Source organism: Callorhinus ursinus, unplaced genomic scaffold (assembly GCF_003265705.2).
Source record: "Callorhinus ursinus isolate GAN/ISIS: 27379988/994484 unplaced genomic scaffold, GSC_fseal_2.0 scaffold72, whole genome shotgun sequence".
In the NCBI taxonomy this organism is placed as follows: domain Eukaryota; kingdom Metazoa; phylum Chordata; class Mammalia; order Carnivora; family Otariidae; genus Callorhinus; species Callorhinus ursinus.
In genome coordinates, this window is record NW_027397134.1 from 5,077,197 (window position 1) to 5,097,011 (window position 19,815).

A 19,815-nucleotide genomic window follows, 5' to 3' on the forward strand; every position below is an offset into this window, starting at 1 on the left:
CAGGCGCTGTTCTGGGCCTGGGGTGGAGCTCAGAAAGCAGACATTTCACGGTCTGGTGGCTAGTTTAAAAGGCGTGCTCTGGTTGCAGTGTCACCCTACGGGAAGCCGGTTAGGGTAGCCACACCAGGGGGACGTGGGAGGGCAGAGCGCAAGCTGCTTAGAAAGTAGAGCCTGGGGATTTGCTAATGCTTTGGATGTGGGGAGAGAGGGCAAAGGAGGAAGAGAGGGCAAAGGAGGGAGGGAGGGAGGCAAGGGAAGGCGGCAAGGATGACCCCGGCGTTCTTGGCCTGAACTACTGAGTGAATTCACTTCTTCATTCAATAGAGTTGACCAAGTACCCCCAAAAGCGCCAGGTGCTAATACAGGCAGCTGGGAAGTGAGTGGATGGGGTGCCTGTTCTCCTGAGGGGGGCAGTGAGGGCCAGGTGCTGTGTATGTCAGTTGGTTCTGGCTCCTTTAGAAAGCTGACTGAAGCCCAGAGTGAGGGAGAAAGGAGCGCACAGGTCAGACAGGGAGTGGGCAGGCAGCCTGAGGCCTCTGGTTTCATTCTGTGTGGCAGGTGGAGGAGTCAGGACACCGGCCTTGTTTTATGCCCCCACCCCCCAACCCCTGCAGCAGAGAGTAAAGCCTACAGATGCTCTGCGCCACCAACTGTGGCCTGGTGAGGGGGAGGGGTGGCTCCTAGATGCATTTTGAAGAAAGAACAGCCTGGATTTGCTAAGGATTAGAGCAGGCATGCAAGAAAGAAGGCCAGGGATGACTCCAAAGCATTTGGTGTGAGCAGCTGTTAAGACTGGGTCATCGGCCTGAGCAGGAAGCCATGACGCAGAGCACCAGGGCCAGCCCCTTGGGGTCCCATCCCTGAGTTTGCCATTGTGCTGGGCCCTAGGGCACGTGGGGTGCTGGCCTTGGGCGACAAGGAACGGTTGGCGGTTTGACCTGGGACTCAGATCCAAAAGGCAGTGAAGTACCACTCATGGTGACAGGAGGCAATGAGAAATGCATTCAGGTACGGCAGGAACTCTGGTCAGTCCAAAGAGCCACCGGAAGCATCCAGTGGGCAGCTGGGGCAGACTGGAGTGCAAGGCTGGGGCTGGAGCCTGACTGAGGCCGGGACTCAGCGAAGAGGTGCCCTAGGGAGTGAGGAAGCTGGGGAGAGGCTGGGCCCCAGGACCCTGCGACCAAAGGAGCCATAGAAATGAAGAAGAACAAACAAGGGGAAGTTGGTAGGGGTATGCTAGCAGGTGGGACAGCCATCAGGGGCGCCCAGTGCCGTGAGAGGAGGCGGGAGGTGCTAGGGGACCCCTGCAGGGCTGTGCAGAGCTTACTGCACCACTCTCCACACCTGGGGCGGGACACTGACGTGGACTCCTGCTCTGGAGCCGGGCCACCCAGGAGGGAGGCAGGGCCCAACTCTGCCACTCAGTTCAAATGGCTTCCCTGGCCTGGGCCCCTGTGCAACATGGCCGAGTAGGGGCAGCCCTTTGCGGATGAGTGGAGCGGCTGCCTGGAGAGTGGGCACAGAAGCCCTCACTAGCGCGTCACACCTCGCTTCCTAGCCCTCAGCACAGCTGGTCGCAGGGGCCTCCTCGAGGCCAGGTTCTGTCGTCACCCCATTTCAGAGCCCAAGTCCGCCGTAGAGATGCCTCAGCCCCCTTCTCCCAACCACAGCAAGCCCAGGACAGCCACCTAGGCCGGTCCCACTGCCGCACCCTTGCTTTTCCACTCAGAGCACCATCCTTCCTGGGGGCCTGCTCCCAGGGCCATGGAGCTGGTCGTGCTGAGCACAGGGCAGGCTGCCCCCCCCACAGCTAGATGGGGAGCAGGCCTGGGCTCACGTCCAGCAGACGCTCATGTCCTGTGGGTCTGGTCTCAGGTGAGCCACCACCCACCATCAGCTGCACACTACGTGTTCTCCAAGCGTGGCTGGAGCCTGTGGCAGGAGATCACCATCTCCAGCAAGTTCCGGGGAAAATACCTCTCCATCATGCCGCTAGGTGAGCTGGAGCCCTGTGCTCTCCCAGGACAGAAAGACATTCAGGATAAGGGGGAGGGTTTTACCAACCCAGAAGCCAGCTTGGGGCCTCCAGGAGTGACATTAGTCTCTCTGCAAATCTGTTTCCCACCTCCCCAGGCTTCCTGGATGCCTCCCTGGCCTATGTCCTGTCCCCAGTCCACATGAATACTGCTTCCAGTTGTCAGGACCTTGGGACTGTGAGCAGGCAGGCTGGCTGGGGTCTAGCATGGCAAGCCGTGACCTCTGACCCTATATCTGGCCTCCAGGTGCCATCCACTTAGAATTCCAGGCCAGTGGGAATCACTACGTGTGGAGGAAGAGCACCTCGACTGTACATAACATCATTGTGGGCAAGCTCTGGATCGATCAGGTCAGGTGGTACCCTCAGGGAGGGGGAGGGTGTGGCCTCGAGGTGGGCCACTGACCACTACCCTCCCTCACCAGACAGGGGACATCGAGATTGTGAACCATAAGACCCAGGACCGGTGCCAGCTGAAGTTCTTGCCCTACAGCTACTTCTCCAAAGAGGTAGCCCGGAAGGTAAGCAAGGCCACCTCTTGGAGTCCTGGGGGGGGGGGCCTGGGGTGGGGTGTGTGCCTATGCCGATCCTGCCCATGTCCACAGGTGACAGGCGTGGTGAGTGACAGCCAGGGCAAAGCCCACTACGTGCTGTCAGGCTCGTGGGATGAACAGATGGAGTGCGCCAAGATCGTGCAAAGCAGCCCCAGCAGCCCTGGCTCGGATGGGAAGCAGAAGACAGTGTACCAGACGCTTCCAGCCAAGCTGTTGTGGAAGAAGTACCCGCTGCCGTGAGTGGGGCTGCAGGGTGGGTAAAGAGCAGGCAGGGAGCGGGAAACAGAGGCAAGGGGCAGAGGACAGGCCAGGGAGCCTGCCCGGCCTGGCAAGAAGCGAGCAGCAGGCACTGGGGTCGGGATGGTTCTGTCCACACACAGGCAGAGGCGGTGTTCTGCACCTGACATCCCAGTGTGGGAGCCAGGCGCTCGGCCGTAAATAAGCATGACTGTATCCGGTGGTAGCAAGTCCTATGCAGACTTCAAACAGGCTGATAAGGACAGAGTCCCCACAGTCCAAGGAATGAAAACCAAATGTGAAAATCAATGCAAGAAATAGAAAACTATAAAAAGTGGCACAGCAGGTTCCAAAGAGAGCAAAACAAATTCTACAAAAGAAAAATTAAGTAACTGAACTTGAGAACTCTAATTGGGAAGGTTTAATATAATCCATCAATGTAAGAAAGAAACACTTCAGATAGACAAAACCTGGCAAAGACAAAAAGCTAAGAGAGAGAAAGCTTATCACCTAGTGACTCAGAGGGAGTCCCTGGAGCAGCATCACCAGCAGCCCTGGGAGCCCATTAGAGTGAGAATCTCAGGAAGATCCCCAGGGCAGCCATGCACACGTCAGGTTTGAGAGCAGGGTCTAGTCAGGGTCTAGAAGGAAAGAGACCATATCTGAAGAGCAAACAGAAAAGAATCTTCCACACCAAATCTATACAGTGGAACTGTTGAAACTAAATCAGAGTTGTGAAAAAGACCTGTATGACTTTCTGAGGAACAGCAGACTGACAGTGGTCTCTTCCTGGTAGAAGCTTGAAGACAGTCAAATGAGATCTTCCATGTGCAGACTCACTGCCAGCCGATGATTATACACTCAGCAAGAACACGTTTACAGAGTGTTGAAATATTTTATTTTCAGACTAATAAAAACTCATTTTGCCACCAGCAGACCCACATTAAAGGATATACCTCCTGCAGAAGGAAAGTGATCCCAGATGGAAGATCTGAGATGTGTGAATGAAGGAAGAACAAAAACTATGTGAACCTAAGTGAACAGTAAATAAACAAGAATAGAGATGTCTTGCGGGTTTTAGAATCTAAACATAAAATACAACTGTGTGATCATATAAGTCAGAAGAGGGATAAATGGAAGGAAACTTCTCAAAGGCCTTTGTGCAACTCAGGAAGGTCAAGATGTGCGGTAACTTTTGGCTGTGTGAAGTCTGCATATTTCCTAGAACAACCACTAAAATAATGTTTAACTGGAATCCTGGAAGGAAAAGAAAGAAAGAAAAATGGAAAGGAAAGAGAAATAGTTGAATAATGGAGATAAATTTCCCAGAATAAAAACAGAGATGGGAGACCTTGGGTTGAAGGGCCTGTGGAGTTCCAGAGACAAGAGATAAAGAAAAGCTTTCACCTAGACCACACTATAGTGAAAATTAAAAATGCCAAAGAGAAAATTCTAGTAGCTTCAAGAGAGGAGTACAAGCAGATTACAATGAAGGATAAAGAATCAGATTGGCAGGGGCGCCTGGGTGGCTCAGTCATTAAGCATCTGCCTTCTGCTCAGGTCATGATCCCAGAGTCCTGGGATCGAGCCCCGCATCAGGCTCCCTGCTCGGCGGGAAGCCTGCTTCTCCCTCTCCCACTCCCCCTGCTTGTGTTCCCTCTCACGCTATGTCTCTGTCAAATAAAAAAAAAAAAAGAGTCAGATTGGCGATCAGAAAGATTGACATCTTTCAATAGCCAATGTTTGGAGTAATATTTTCAAGGTAATGAAGAAAGCAAAATTAGAAGATTAAGATTTTTATCCAGCCAAGCTATCATTTAATAATGAGGACATAACAACAACAACAACAATAAATGTCGTCAGGCAAACAGCCTCAGAAGGTTTGCCACAAAAAACCCACAGTGAAAATGGTATCAGAAATAGTAGTTTGTTTGTTTATTTATTTATTTTAGAGAGAGAGCAAGCAGGGGTGGGGCAGGGGAGGGAGAGAGACGATCTTAACCAGGATCCACACACCCCGTGCTTAGCTGACATGGGGCTCGAGCTTAAGACTCTGAGATCATGTGAGATCATGACCAGAGCTGAAATCAAGAGCTGGATGCTTAACCAACTGAGCCACCCAGGCGCCCCTAGACATAGTACTTTAAAAGGGGGAGAAAAAAAATATCCAGAAGTTGCTGCAAAAGACATATGAAGTAAAAGTTGTGTTTTTAACAATTACTAGGACCAAAGTAAAAGAGAAATATTCCCATAATAATGCAAAATTTAAGATGTAGATAATGTTAATATGTCAGGATCTGAGGGGAGTTGAAAGGAACACCAAGGGATGTGAAGGATTGCTAAGTTCTTATTAGAAGGAAGAGACAAATATAAGATGTTAAAATAGTAAGAAAAGACTAAAAAGAAAAAGGACAAATAAAAACAGTAAATCAAAACAATAGGAATAGGCCCAAGCATAACAAATAAAAGTAGCTGAAACTCACCAGTCAAAAAGCAAAATACTAACTGACTGGATTTTTTTAAAATCCAGATATATGCACCTTCTAAGAGATGTCAAAAACAAAGACATGCAGAGGTTGAAAGGAAAAGACATATCATGGGAATACTAACTGAAAAAGCTACAATAGCTATATTAATATCAGATAAAATAGACTTTAATAAGACAAAAGCATTATTAGGGATGGAAGAACTGCTACATGATAAAAGTCTGAGTTCTTCAAGAAGATATGAGTTTCACTATCCATGTAATGAAACAGCCTCAAAAATATACAAAGCATATATTGATAGTAAAGGGAGAAATTGATAAATTCATCACCATGGTGGGAGATTGAGAGACTTCAATATACCTCTCTCACTTGTTGATCAGTCAGAGCCGGGGTGGGATCAACAAGCATCTGAAGAGATCAAAACAACACAGGATGTCCACATACTTGCAGTTGCAACAATAATAGAATGTACCTTTTACCCAATAGACATGGAACGTATGCAAAGATCCATCATGTACTGAACCCTAAAGAAAGACTCAACAAATTTAGAGGGTAGTGTATAGACCACATCTCTGATAAGACAACTAAGTCAGAAGATATGAACAAGATGACAAAAAGTCCTCATGTGTTTGGAAAAAATTGTTAAGTTGCTAAATAACTCATGGGGAAAATAATAAATTAGAATGGAAATTTTAAAATACCTAAAATTGGGGCAACTGGGTGGCTCAGTCAGTTAAGCATCTGCCTTTGGCTTAGGTCATGATTCCAGGGTCCTGGGATCAAGCCTCACATCTGGCTCCCTGCTGAGCAGGGAGCCTGCTTCTCCCTCTCCCTCTGCCCCCATCTTGTTCTCTCTCTCTCTCTTAAATAAATAAAATCTTAATATAAAATAAAATAAAATACCTAAAATTGAGAATGGATGTAACAAAGGCAGTGCTTTAAAGGAAATGGATTGCCTTAAATAGGCACATAAACAAGCTCATTCATTTTGAGGCTATTTCTTTTCTGAGTTTCTAATCTAAGAAATTAGAGAAAGGTCAACATATAAACCAGAAGAAAGAGAAAAACTGACTTTAAAAATAAAAGCAGAGATTAGTAAAATAGAAAAAATAAAATAGAGAAGTTTAAAAAACCAAAAGTTGATTCTTCAAGAAAAAAAAACTGACAGAAAACTATTGGCAAGACTTACCAAGAGAGAATATAGGAATAAATATTATTAATGAAGAGTTTAATATGACATACAAAGTACTAAGAGAGAATTAAAATTCAGATGAGGACAAATTCTTAGAAAAATATAACAAGAACTGAATCTAAAAGAAATGAAAAGCATGACTAGCCCTATAATCAAAGAAACAGAAGAGGTAGTTTAAAAATTCTCACAGGGAAAACACAAAGCCCAGTTAATTTTGTAGGTGAATTCTACCAAAATTTCAAGAAATATATTATCCCAATAGTATATAAAATCTTCCAGACCAAAGGAAAAGAAGAAATGCTCTCTTTTCCTATACGTGAAGCCAGGATAACTCTGATACCAAACCAACCTAAAAGAGTCATTCATGAATATATAAGCAAAATTCCAAAATAAGACATCAGAAAATCCAACAGTGTATAAAAAAGAAAGCATTCATCAATCCTTTGCATTTATCATGGGCATGCAAAGGTGATTTTATTATTAGAAAATCCAGGGGTGCCTGGGTGGCTCAGTTGTTAAGCAGCTGCCTTCAGCTCAGGTCATGATCCCAGGGTCCTGGGATTGAGCCCTACATCGGGCTCCCTGCTCAGCGGGAAGCCTGCTTCTCCCTCTCCCACTCACCTTGCTTGTGTTCCCTCTCTCGCTATCTGTCTCTCTGTCAAATAAATAAATCTTTAAAAAAAAATCCACAAATTAATTCATCACATTAATAAATCTCAGTAGATTCAGAAAAAGCATTTTAGGTGTCTTAGTATAAGGTTATATGCAAAAGTCAGTTGCATTTCTACACACTAAAAGAAAACAACTAGGAAATACAATTTAAGAGAAGACAATTATCATACCACAGGAGAATCTTGTAATAAATCTTATATTCAATAAGATAATCTTATAATAATATAATAACATAATATATAATATGTAATATATAATATAATAAATAACAATCTTGTAATAATCTTATATTCAGGACCTCTATAGAGAAAATTATAAAACTTTACTGAGATATTAAAGAAGAGCTAAATCAATGGAGAAAGACACAATGTTCATAAATAGAAAGATTTAGTATTACAAAGATGTTATGATCTAAAGAGGAGCTCAAACAAAATCCCAGTAGTGATTTTCATTGCTTGATATGATTTTTAAATTTATATTGAAGAATAAAGGGCCAGAATATTTCTGAAGAACAGAGAAATAAGGACTAGCCCTACTAGATATTAGGACTTATTTTGAAGCTGCAATAGAACAGTGAGCCTGGAAACAGACCCATGGATGTATATATCTTTGGTATATAACAAAGGTAACATGAGATCGTGTGGAAAGATGGCACTGTTCACTAAAAGGATTTGGGAAAATGGTTATCCATATGGAAAAAGATTAACTTAATCTCTCCCTTATGTTAGAATAGAAATTGACTCCAGGTAAAGGTCTTAGAAAAAGTATTAAGCTTGATTTGCCGTTAAACAATAAGTTAAACTCTAAGGAGAAAATACTGATAAGTATCTTTTAGACCTTAAGGAAATAGATCTTAAGACACAGAACAGCACTGATGCAGGTAACTATATTAAAATATTTTTTTCATTAAAAGAAGTTTTGCTCATTAAAAGACAATTTAAAGAAAGTGAAAAGACAATATAAAAATTTTCAGAAGATAATCAAAATACTTAATGCCCGACAACAGATCAGTATTGAGAATACATAAAAAGTATTTGGCCACAATTAAAAATAATAACTAAAAAAAAATCAAGAACACCTCCTCCACAAATAAAGCAAAAACAATCTGGCAGAAAAAGTGCAGGAGTCACGAGCAAGAATTTCAGACGAGAACAAATACATATGATCAGTCATCATATGAATATGATCAACATCATTGGTAATCAGACAAATGAAAATCAAAACTGCAGTGAGACCATTTTGCCTTCATTTAATTAAAAAAAATGAAAAAGTCTGACAGTATCAAGTGTTGAAGAAGATGTAGATCCACAATATTTTTTACCCATCAAAGATGGGAATGCGAATTGGTGCCTGGTCACCATGCTGAAAAGCAGGTTGGCCTTACCTCCTAGAGAAGAATATCAGACTCTATAGCCCAGCAGTTCCACTTCTAGTTACATACTCAAGAAATTCCTGCAAATATACAATGGGCACCATGCATAAGATTACTCCAAAGCAAAAACTTGTAAACAACCCAGACTTATTGAATGAATAACTGTGTTATTATTCACGTGGGAGAATATTACACAGTAGTTGAAACTAATGAACCACAGAAACATGCAACAATATAAATTTTAGCAGTATAATATTAAGAAAAAAAAGCAAGTCCCAGAAGATTACATACATCATGATTCTTCTTATACAGTTAAAAACAAATATGTAAATATATGTATATGAAAACAAGTAAATACATGCACATTTAAGACTATGTAAAGATGCAATAAAATTAGATTAAAAGGTAAGCAAGGGACTGATGAAGCCAGGAGTCTTGTGACAGCTACCTGAGAAGGGGGTGGATTGGTGAGTTTTCCATATGGTTAGATATAGGTTTTGTCAGGATTCTACCTTTTGTTTAGAGGTTCTTCTGGTGGTCAAGCAGGCCATGCAAGCACCAATAAAAAGAGGGTGTCGTGTAGCAAAAGGATCATGACTAATCCAAAGCTGTGCCTCTGGGGTCCAAAAAAGGAGAACACAAAGAAAAAACAAAATAAGAGAGATTTAAATCCAACATATCAGTAATTACATTAATTACTCCCATTACAGGTATAAGATTTCAGGTAAGTTTTAAAAATCCAACTATATGTGTTTTACAAGAGCTACCTCTAAGTAAGAAAGAAAGATTGGAATAACAGGATGGAAAAAGGTATGTCCACAGAAATAACAAACAAAAGCTGCTGTAGCTATATTAATGTTGCAAAACAGACTTTAAAACAAAAGGTAAGACTGGAGGTAAGGGGGACATAATGATAAAGGTTCAATTCACTAAGATGGGTTTTAAATTTCAACCTATCATGTACCTAAAAAACACAGCCTCAAAATATTTACCACAAAAGCTGGTAGAAATACAAGGAGAAATGGATTAATTTACAACCAAAATAGGAAATTTTAACAAAGCTCTTAGTAATGGCTAGAAACAGGGAAAAAAAAGTTTGAACCATAGAATCTACCAATTATAGAACACTGTACTGAACAATTGCAGTAAACACTTTCTCTTCAGGTACACATGGAACATCTGCAAAAACTGACCATATACTGGGTCTTTCAGCAAGTTTCAAAGAACTGAGATTATACCAGTATACTGTTTCCAAAGCAATTATGCTAGAAATAAAGATAACTAGAAAGAATCCCCAGATGTTTATAAATTCAAGAAATATACTTCCAACTAATCCACAGATCAAAGAAGATAGAGTGGACATCAGAAAATATAACTGCATAAAGGGGCACCTGGGTGGCTCAGTCCCTTAAGCATCTGACTCTTGATTTCAGCTTGCCTCATGATCTCAGTTGAGATCAAGCCCCCCATCCGCCTCCATGCTCAGTGCGGAGTCTGCCTGTCCATCCCCCACCCCTTGCTGGTACTCTCTCTCTTAAATAAATAAAGTGCATGATAATTAAAGTAATACATATAAAAGCTGTGAGATTCAGCTAATGCAGTACTTGGAGGGCAATGCCTAACCTAAAACGCACATATTAGAAAAGAAAAGCTGCAAAATCATGAGCTCAGCAACCATCTGATGAAGTTGAAAAAGAACAGCAAAATAAACCACAACAAAGTGGGAGAACATAAAAGTAAACTCAGTAAGGTAGAAAAACCTGAAAGAGGATCAACAAAGTTTCATCTTCAGTCAATGAAGAGAGTGCACGAACCTCCACCATGACTGTTCAGAATAGGGGGGAAGGCACATTTAACGCACATCACAGATGTGAAAAGATGACATCGCCATGTCCTAGTCGTTAAAGCAGTAGTAATGAGATTGAAAAACTGGTGGAAATCGGCAAATTCCCAGAAAAGTAGAATGTAGCAAAACAGATGCAGGTCGGTGGAGCGAGTGTGCAAGGTGCAGGCAGGAAAAGAGGAAGGAGCCAGGCGCTGGCTGGGCGAGTTCCAGGGGTGGACACGTGGCCCCGGGGGCCCTGCGGGACCGCTCACGCCGCCCTGCCGCCACAGGGAGAACGCCGAGAACATGTACTACTTCTCTGAGCTGGCCCTGACCCTCAACGAGCACGAGGAGGGCGTGGCGCCCACGGACAGCCGCCTGCGGCCGGACCAGCGGCTGATGGAGAAGGGGCACTGGGACGAGGCCAACACGGAGAAGCAGCGGCTGGAGGAGAAGCAGCGGGTGTCGCGGCGCCGGCGGCTGGAGGCCTGCTCGCGGGGCTGTGGCACGGAGGAAGGTGAGGCTGGGAGGGGAGAGAGGGGACCCTGGGGGTGGGGAGCGGGTTCCCGGAAGGAAGGGATGCCCCAGGGGTGGGGAGAAGGGGAGGAAGGGGCACCCCCGGGGACAGGGAGGGTGCGGGGGCAGGCAGGGTGGAAGGAAGCTGTGTCCTGGGGGCAGGGAATGGGGGAACCGGGGAAGGGGGTGGGCTGGGAAGAGGCCACTGTCCACCCCTCCGCCCACTGTGCCTGCCCAGCAGAGAAGGAGGCCGATGTGTACATGCCGCTGTGGTTCGAGAAGAGGTTGGACCCACTGACGGGGGAGACGGCCTGCATGTACAAGGGCGGCTACTGGGAGGCCAAGGAGAGGCAGGACTGGCACATGTGCCCCAACATCTTCTGAGCGCTACCCCTACTGCAAATACAGGCTCCTGCACAGCCTGGTCCACCTCTTCTTTAATGCACTCAATTTAGTACTCAGTGGCCCTAGTCCCCACACCTCCCCCCCACCTTTTTTTTTTTTTAACACTTTTTTGGGGCTCCCACTTGGAAGGAGTAAGTGCTGACCTGCATTCTCTTCAGTTTCCAGGTACCCTGGGTCACCCGAGCCCCTTCATTATGGACTTGGGTCCCACTGGGACCCCAGCTCCCAGTTACCACAACTCAGGCAGGCTGGCCCGGGCCCTGGGCTGCCCCAGTCACCAGCCCCACCCAGGAAGGCACTGGCCCCTCCTGAGGAGCCACATTTGACTTTTTTAGAAAAAACTATCTCCATTTCTTTCCAGCCAAGACGTTTAGTAAATATTTTTAGCACAGCACTTAGCAGACAACTTTCTAAGTGTGCTTTCTTGCCACAAACGTGTCCTGGCAAGAGCCCCTTCTTTTTAAGACATCAGGAGGCCAGACCCATTTGAGCAGGGAGCATTTTGTCATTCAACATAGCAGGGCCACATCTGTATCGGAGCTGCCCAGTCAGCGGGAGCACAGGACTCCACAGAGAAGGGAACTGGAGGAGCCACCTGGCCCAGGAGAGCACAAGTCAGTTGTCTCTGGAGCTACAGCCACACCCACTGTGGGGGAGGGGGCGCCGAGCGGCCCCCATGTAGATTTGAGGGCACCAGCCCCTTGCCTTGCCTTGGCCATGTTGAGGCTGCTCCCCAGCCCTAGAGAGGCCAGGAAGGGCTGGGGGGCAGGGCCTGCAGGTGCTCCCCACCCCAGAACCAGGCCCTAAATCAGCAATAAGAACAAAACAGTTGGCTCAGCCTGGGCTGGTGCCCCCAGGCACCAAAGACCCAGTGTCCTGCCTCGGCCTCAGGCACCTTCAGGGTGCCCATCTCCACACCCCCTGAACTCTTTTATTTGCCTGATTTATATATATATGATATATAAATATATAAAAATAGCTATTTTGCTTAAATTTCTATGGTATGTGAAAGTTAAAAAATGATGAAGACAGGGCACTCCTGTCTGAGTTTAGCCCTCCTGTCAGTTGTGCCCTGCCCTCTCCTCGGACCCCCTTCCAAAGGCTTCTGCCAATGGTGGGGGTACTGGGCCACCGTGGCCACTGTCCCCACCCCACAAAACCTCCACTCCAACCCCCCTCCCGCTTAAGTTTGGTCCTGAAAATTCATCACAGGGTTTTTTTCTGTATACTCCAGGACTGATTTTGTTTTTATAAAAAAACAAAAGTGAAAACACCAACGTATGAAATGCCTTAGGGTGCCCACTCAAGAGGCAGGGTGGTCTGGGTGGGGTGGGTGGCCCCACCAGGCCTGCAGCAGAGCTGTGCAATGTACCTCTTCTCAACACTGTTTGTGAGGGAGCACCTTCTGACCGGTAATAAAAACCTTGGATTTGGAGTTTTCCAAGGCCCTGTCCCTGAGTGTGTCTGTGACTGGGTGGATCAGGGCTGATGCAGGACAGGTGACAGCCTATAGGGCAGCATGGGGCGGAGCCTGGGACATTCTTCTGCTCTGCGCTGAGGAAATCAATGAAAAGCTGGTCTAAATGGGGAGGGGAGAGAACGGGGTGGAAGACTCGTGACAGGGTCTGGGCCATGAAGGCTGCAGAGGGCAGAGACAGAAGCTAGGGGAAGGCTCACAGCTTTGCCTGGGGCTGTCTGGGGTCAAGCCAAGGCACCCACCCGGCTCTTCTCTTCCAGGGAAGCCCACCTTGGTGAGTTCCAGGGTTAATCGATAACCACGATAACTTGGACTGCTTCTGTTGTCCCAGGTTGCTAAGCAACTCAGATCACTAGCTCCCCAGACGGGCGGCTTGGTCTGGCCCACTGTGGGGGTGCCTCCCACTGCCAGTGCTTCCATGTGAGAAGATGGGGTGGGGCAGGGCACCACAGGAGTAGCAGAGCCAGGCTCCAATCACCTGCCCTGAAGCCCCAGCGCTGTGGGATCCAAGACGGGCCCTGCACAACTCCTGCCTTACCAGGGCCTTGCTTTCCCACCTGTGGGGAGGCAGGCACTGGTTAGTCCTGCAGCTCTCGCTGGCCAGAAGGTGCAAGGCAGGTGAGGCAACCCTAGCATAAACCTGAACCCGGGGGGTGGGGGCAGTGGAAGGGGGCCTGCCAAGGGAGAAGATGGGCTACATGGGCAAAGCCCAGAGGTGACGAAAGCCAGTCCACTGAGACAAAATGAGGGAAGAGCCTGGAGTGGAGCCAGGCAGAGCTCTGAACAGGGAGTGACATCAGGTTGACGTTCTAGAACCCACTCTAACCAGATCACAGAAAATCAGCCTACTCTCAGCAGTCTATCCACCAGCCGTCACTGAGTAGAAAAGGTCATAGAAAAAAAGATTCTGCAACATAGGCCATATGGGGCCTCAAAGTACATCTGACAAAAAGATGCAAAAGACCTTTGCAGATACAACTTTAAAATTTTACTGAATGATAGAGAAGACCTGAGTTAAAAGGAAACACACCATCTTCACAGATGGCCAGCTCAGTTATCTGCAAATCCAACATAATCCAAATCAACATCCTGTGAATATTATTTAAACACTTGACAAATGGATTGTGAAATCTACATGGGAGAACTGAGCAATTCTTAAGCAAAAAATAATAGAGAATAGAGCAATTCTTAAGAAGATGGGGAACATGGACTTGACCTGCATATACCCAAACATGTTAGAAAGCTACCAACAAATTGCTTCCTTTTTCTCCACTGCACTCTGGCATGATGTGTCATACCATATATTTCATTCATTTGTTGACTATCTCCTCTACCCCACAATGGACTGTGAGCTTCATGAGAATAGGAATCATGTCTGTCTTACATACTATAGCATCCCCAGTGCTTGGCACACAGGAGATGCTCAGTAAATAGGTGTTGAATTAATTCCAGGCCAGAAGGCCCAGACAGAGCAAAGGCTCAGGGGGATACTCCCCAGAGACACTGAGAGTGTGGCTGCAGCAGCAAATTGTGAGGGCGCAACTGGGAAGAGCTGAACCTAGGGACCTAGGAAACTCCTGCTCCCACAAACTCTAGAATCCAAGTCTTTGCTCCTGACAGACTGTGGGGGAGGAGGCCTGAAGTTCCCTTATCCCCAGGGCTGGAGCTCAAAATAAAGTGGGTAAAGGACACCAGACAGAAAAATGTCAAAGTGTAGCACAGAGACACCATCAATGTAGTTTTTTATTCTTCTTATGAAGCTGGCCAACATAACCTCAACAATGAAACCTGGTAAAGACAGCATGGAAAATATAAGAACTGTGTATTGCAATCTCACTTTAAGAATAGAATTTTCAGAGGTGCCTGGGTGGCTCAGTTGGTTAAGCTTTTGACTTCAGCCCAGGTCATGATCTCAGTGTTCTAGGATCAAGCCCCACATTGGACTCCCCAGTGGGGAGTCTGCTTGTCCCTCTCCCTTTGCCCCTCCTCTGCTCATGCGCGTGCGCATGCACATGCGCTCTCTCTCTCTCTCTCTCTCTCTCTCTCTAATAAGGTCTTTTTAAAAAATAGAATTTTCAGGGCGCCTGGGTGGCTCAGTCAGTTAAATGCCTGCTTTCGGTTCAGGTCATGATCCTAGAGTCCTGGGATTGAGCCCGGCATAGGGCTCCCTGCTCAGTGGAGAGTCTGCTTCTCCCTCTGCCTCTGCTTCTCCCCCTGCTTGTGTGTGCATGCTCTCTCTCTGTCAAATAAAATCTTTAAAAAACGAATTTTCGGGGCACCTGGGTGGCTCAGTCATTAAGCATCTACCTTCGGCTCAGATCATGATCCCAGGGTCCTGGGATCGAGCCCCACATCAGGCTCCCTGCTCCATGGGAAGTCTGCTTCTCCCTCTCCCACTCGCCCTGCTTGTGTTCCCTCTCTCGCTGTATCTCTCTCTGTCAAATAAATAAAATCTTTAAAAAAAAAGTATTTTCAAAAATCCAAATAGCAAATAGAATCCAGCCACATACCAAAGACTAATACCTCAAGTTGGTAAACCCATGTCCAAGTTAGGTTTACCACAGAAGTGCAAGAATGGGTCAGTGTTGGGAAGCTTTTCATTATAAATCATTCATTATATCAACCACTCTTGTGTAATACTAGGCATGCTAGATAAAATTTTAAAACATCTTAAAAGCATCCATGAGTTGGAAAGAATATAAGGAATACTTGGGCCAGATATTAAGTGAGTGTAGAAATATGGGAAGGTAAGAAGTGTCTGAAGTCTGCTTTTCCCTTATAGCCACTTACTGTACCAGTGAGCTTAAGTTTTCACCGCCTCAAATGACACTTCCAAGGTAGGGTATTTAACAGCAGATGTCCACCATAAAGCTGGACTCCCAGAGGTCTATACCTTTGATATAATGAATCCAAAATCAAATACAGGAAAATTGTTTGTCTTAAAGACTGGTCCTAAGCAGAGGAGAAAAGAATCCCCTAAGAATTTGTAATTGGGAGCAGACCCTCTCCTGGTTTGGTTTAATAGCCAAATACATACTATTAGATAATCAATAAAACCTTTGGCAGAGAATATAACATGGTCCCAAATTGGCAATGTCCCCAGTCACATGAGAAAAGCAAAGAAATCATCTCTGAGGCTCTCCCCTTCATTCCAGGTCTTATGGAATCCCAGATGTGACATTGCAAGGAAAATGAATAGCTTACAGTGTGATATCTCTAAACACATAAGGAAACACAATGCACAAGTTGGCCCATGAGCATAGGCCAACAGAAATAACAGCAGAATCAGACATAAAACTCCATATAGTGAAATTATCAAACACAGAATATAAAATAAGCATGTGTAATATATTTCTAGAAATAGGTTTCTAAAATTTTCATTCCTGAAAATGAACAGTTATTTAAAAAAAAACTAAAGAATTTCCAGAAATTAGAAAAAAAAATCACTAAAAATAATAATGTTAAAACATACTACTGAAGAGAATGGTGACATAGAAGTAAGCTCTGAAGAAAGTATCCAGAATACAACACAAAGATGTGAAAAATATGAAAGAAGAGACATGGAGAATAAAGTGAGAAGGTCCCATATGTGTCTAATCGAAATGGAGAACTCTCTTTTTTTTTTTAAGATTTATTTGTCAGAGAGAGAGAGCGCGCACAAGCAGGGGGAGTGGCAGGCACAGGGAAAAGCCGGCTCCTTGCTGAGCAAGGAGCCCAACGGCGGGACTCGATCCCAGAATCATAACCTGAGCCGAAGGCAGACGCTTAACTGACTGAGCCACCAAGGCATCGCGGAGCAGAACTCTTTAAAGAGTTAATGATTTTAAAATTTCCAAGAAGTCATGAGAAAGACCAACATACAGAGTAAACCTCAGCAAATCCTAGTTAGGAAAATAAAGACATCCACAGCAAAATACAATAGAGTGAGATTGCAAGACTCTTAAAATCTTAAAAGCAGCCAGATTTGGGGTAAGTGGTGGGAATTACCTTCAAAGAGCATTGATCACACTGAAAGTTGACCTCCTAAGAAAGAAGAGAAAAGTGATGAGAGGAGAAAATGTTAGTATTCCCAGGGAAAATATCTTTCAGGATCCAAAGGAAAATAAAGGTATGAATAAAAACTTACTAAAACAGTATTAAGAGTCTTGTGGAGTTAGACTTTGGTGGGTTAAGTATTAGGTAAAACACACAGAGTAATCACTAAAGAAAGAATAACGGATTTCCAAACAAGGGAAAACATTGTATGTGTGTGTGGGGGGGAATTTTCAGTCAATCTAAAAGAAGTCAAGAAAGAGGAAAAAGGAATGTAGATAAGGTGGAATAAAAATTACAAAATAAGACAGAAATAAGTCAGTAATGCATCAATAATACACAAAATTTAAGTAAGTTAAATCTTTGGGTAAGAATAAAAAGTATCTGGAATAAAAACAAAATCTTGCTATATGTTTACAAGAATACACTGAAAACATAAATATACAGACAAGATAGACTTTAAGGCAAATACGTATTTCTATATGTCAACTCCTATAAATAAAAAAGTCATTTTGCAATGATAAAAGATAAAATTCACAAAGTTCTAAAACTCCTATGCACCTAATAACATCTCAAAATAAAGTAAAACAGACACAATCACAAGGAGAAATAGATAAATCCACAATCACAATGGAAGATTTTAATATACCTCTCCCTGCAGTGAGAGCTCAGAGAGGCAAAAAATATCAGCAAGGTTTCCAACACAATCAACAAACTTGATGTAATGTACACATAACTGCAGAATATATGTTTTTGAAATGTACATGGAACATTTTTGAATATTAACCACGTATTTGGGCCAGTCATAATGCCTCAGCAAATTTCAAAAAACTAATACACAGACCACATTCTCAGACTAAAATGAAGACAGTTTGGGGTGCCTGGATGGCTCAGTCGTTAAGCGTCTGCCTTTGGCTTAGGTCATGATCCCGGAGTCCTGGGACAGAGCCCCGCATTGGGCTCCCTGCTCGGTGGGAAGCCTGCTTCTCTCTCTCCCACTCCCCCTGCTTGTGTTCCCTCTCTTGCTGTGTCTCTATCAAATAAATAAATAAAATCTTTAAAAAAAATTAAATAAAATGAAGACAGTTCAAAATCAGTAACAAAAAGGCAATTAGAAAAAAAATCCATTCTTGAACATTACGAAACTCTTTTAAATAACTAATGGATCAGAGAAGAAAACAACAGAATTATACAGTTAAAAATTAAAGTGCTAAATATCAAAACTTACAGGACAAAGGTAAAGCCGTACTTAGAGAAAAACTTATAGCATTAAAAGCTCATGTTGTAAAAGAAGAAAGGCTAAAAAATGAGCTAACCATCTAGTCAGAGTAAGAAAATGAACATGAAGACAAACTCAAAGAAAGGAAATCAAGATCAGAAATTAAAGAGAAAACAAACATAATAGGATGATAAAAGCTAAAGGTTGATTCTTTGAAAAACTAAAATTGACAACACAGATAAGGAAGTCAGAAAAAGGGAAGGAAGGAAAGAGGAAATGGATGAACCTAAAAAACAATATTTGAAATGAAGACATAAATACAAATGCTACAGATATTGTCAAATAAGGATATTATGAACAATTTTGTAACAATAACTTTAAAAACAGATAAAGTTCTAGAAAAAAATAAAAACTGACTCAAAAATTAGAAAATCCTGATTAGTAGTATAACCATCTTTAAAAATCAGTTTAAAAACTCCTCGCAAGGGTGCCTGGGTGGCTCAGTCAATTAAGTGTCTGCCTTTGGCTCAGGTCATGATCACAGCACTCTGGGATCAAGTTCGACATCAGGATCGAGTCTGCTTCTCCTGCCCCTCCCCCTGCTTGTGCTCACGCTCTCTCTTAAATAATTAAAAAATTTTTTTTAAATAAAAATTCCAGACACAGCTGACCAAGGAATAATCAGCCTTACAGAAACTATCCCAAGAGTAGAAGAAATAATCCCCAACTCATTTCTTGAGGCTAGTATAATCTGGTCACCAAAACCTAACAAGGACAGTAGAAGAGAGAAAAATTACACAATAGTGATGGTATAACTCAAAACAAAATACTAACAAGTCTAGAAATATAGAAAACTTATAATCATTATTCCAGAAATGCAAAGGTAGTTTACCCTAGGAAAAACTAATGAGTGTAATTCACCACATTAACAAAATAAAGAACACTACAAGGAAAATTGGACACCCACATGCAGAAGAATGAAACTGGACCATTTCCTTACACCATACACAAAAATAGACTCAAAATGGATGAAAGACCTAAATGTGAGACAGGAATCCATCAAAACCCTTGAGGAAAACAAGGCAGCAACCTCTTCGACTTCGGCTTCAGCAACTTCTTCCTAGACATCACCAAAGGCAAGGGAAGCAAGGGCAAAAATGAACTATTGGGACTTCATCAAGATAAAAAGCTTTTGCACAGCAAAGGAAACAGTCAACAAAACCAAAGACAACTGACAGAATGGGAGAAGATATATGCAAATACCAGATAAAGGGCTAGTCTCCAAAATCTATAAAGAACTTACCAAATTCAACACCCAAGGAACAAATAATCCAATCAAGAAATGGGCAGAAGACACGAACAGACATTTCTGCAAAGAAGACATCCAAACGGCCAACAGACATACGAAAAAGTGCTCAAGGTCACTCAGCATCAGGGAAATACAAATCAAAACCACAATGAGATACCACCTCACATCAGTCAGAATGGCTAAAATTAACAAGTCAGGAAACGACAAGTGTTGGCAAGGATGGAGAGATAGGGGAACCCTCCTAAACTGTTGGTGGGAATGCAAGCTGGTGCGACCACTCTGGAAAACAGTATGGAGGTTCCTCAAAAAGTTGGAAATAGTGCTACCCTATGAACCAGCAATTGCACTACTGGGTATTTACCCCAAAGATACAAATGTAGTAATCCGAAGGGGCACCTGCACCCCAATGTTTATACAGCAATGTGCACAATAGCCAAACTATGGAAAGAGCCCAGATGTCCATCGACAGATGAATGGATAAAGA

At 44.0% G+C, this 19,815-nt stretch overlaps 1 protein-coding gene across 4 annotated transcripts in view; it reads left to right on the plus strand.

Annotated features, from left to right (window-relative positions):
- OSBP2 (oxysterol binding protein 2) overlaps window positions 1-11,579 on the plus strand; it is a 163,099-nt gene extending 151,520 nt beyond the window's left edge. For 2 of the 4 annotated variants that reach the window (XM_025858205.2, XM_025858204.2), the window contains exons 9-14: window positions 1,876-1,996; window positions 2,283-2,386; window positions 2,461-2,556; window positions 2,641-2,825; window positions 10,664-10,890; window positions 11,128-11,576. In XM_025858205.2, coding sequence (XP_025713990.1) covers window positions 1,876-1,996; window positions 2,283-2,386; window positions 2,461-2,556; window positions 2,641-2,825; window positions 10,664-10,890; window positions 11,128-11,273 — 879 coding nt within the window. In that variant the 3' untranslated portion in view covers window positions 11,274-11,576. Of the gene's footprint in view, window positions 1-1,875; window positions 1,997-2,282; window positions 2,387-2,460; window positions 2,557-2,640; window positions 2,826-10,663; window positions 10,891-11,127 lie in introns of all 4 variants that reach the window. The other 2 variants (XM_025858202.2, XM_025858203.2) reach the window with 2 other exon arrangements.
- The last annotated feature ends 8,236 nt before the right edge of the window (window positions 11,580-19,815 follow it).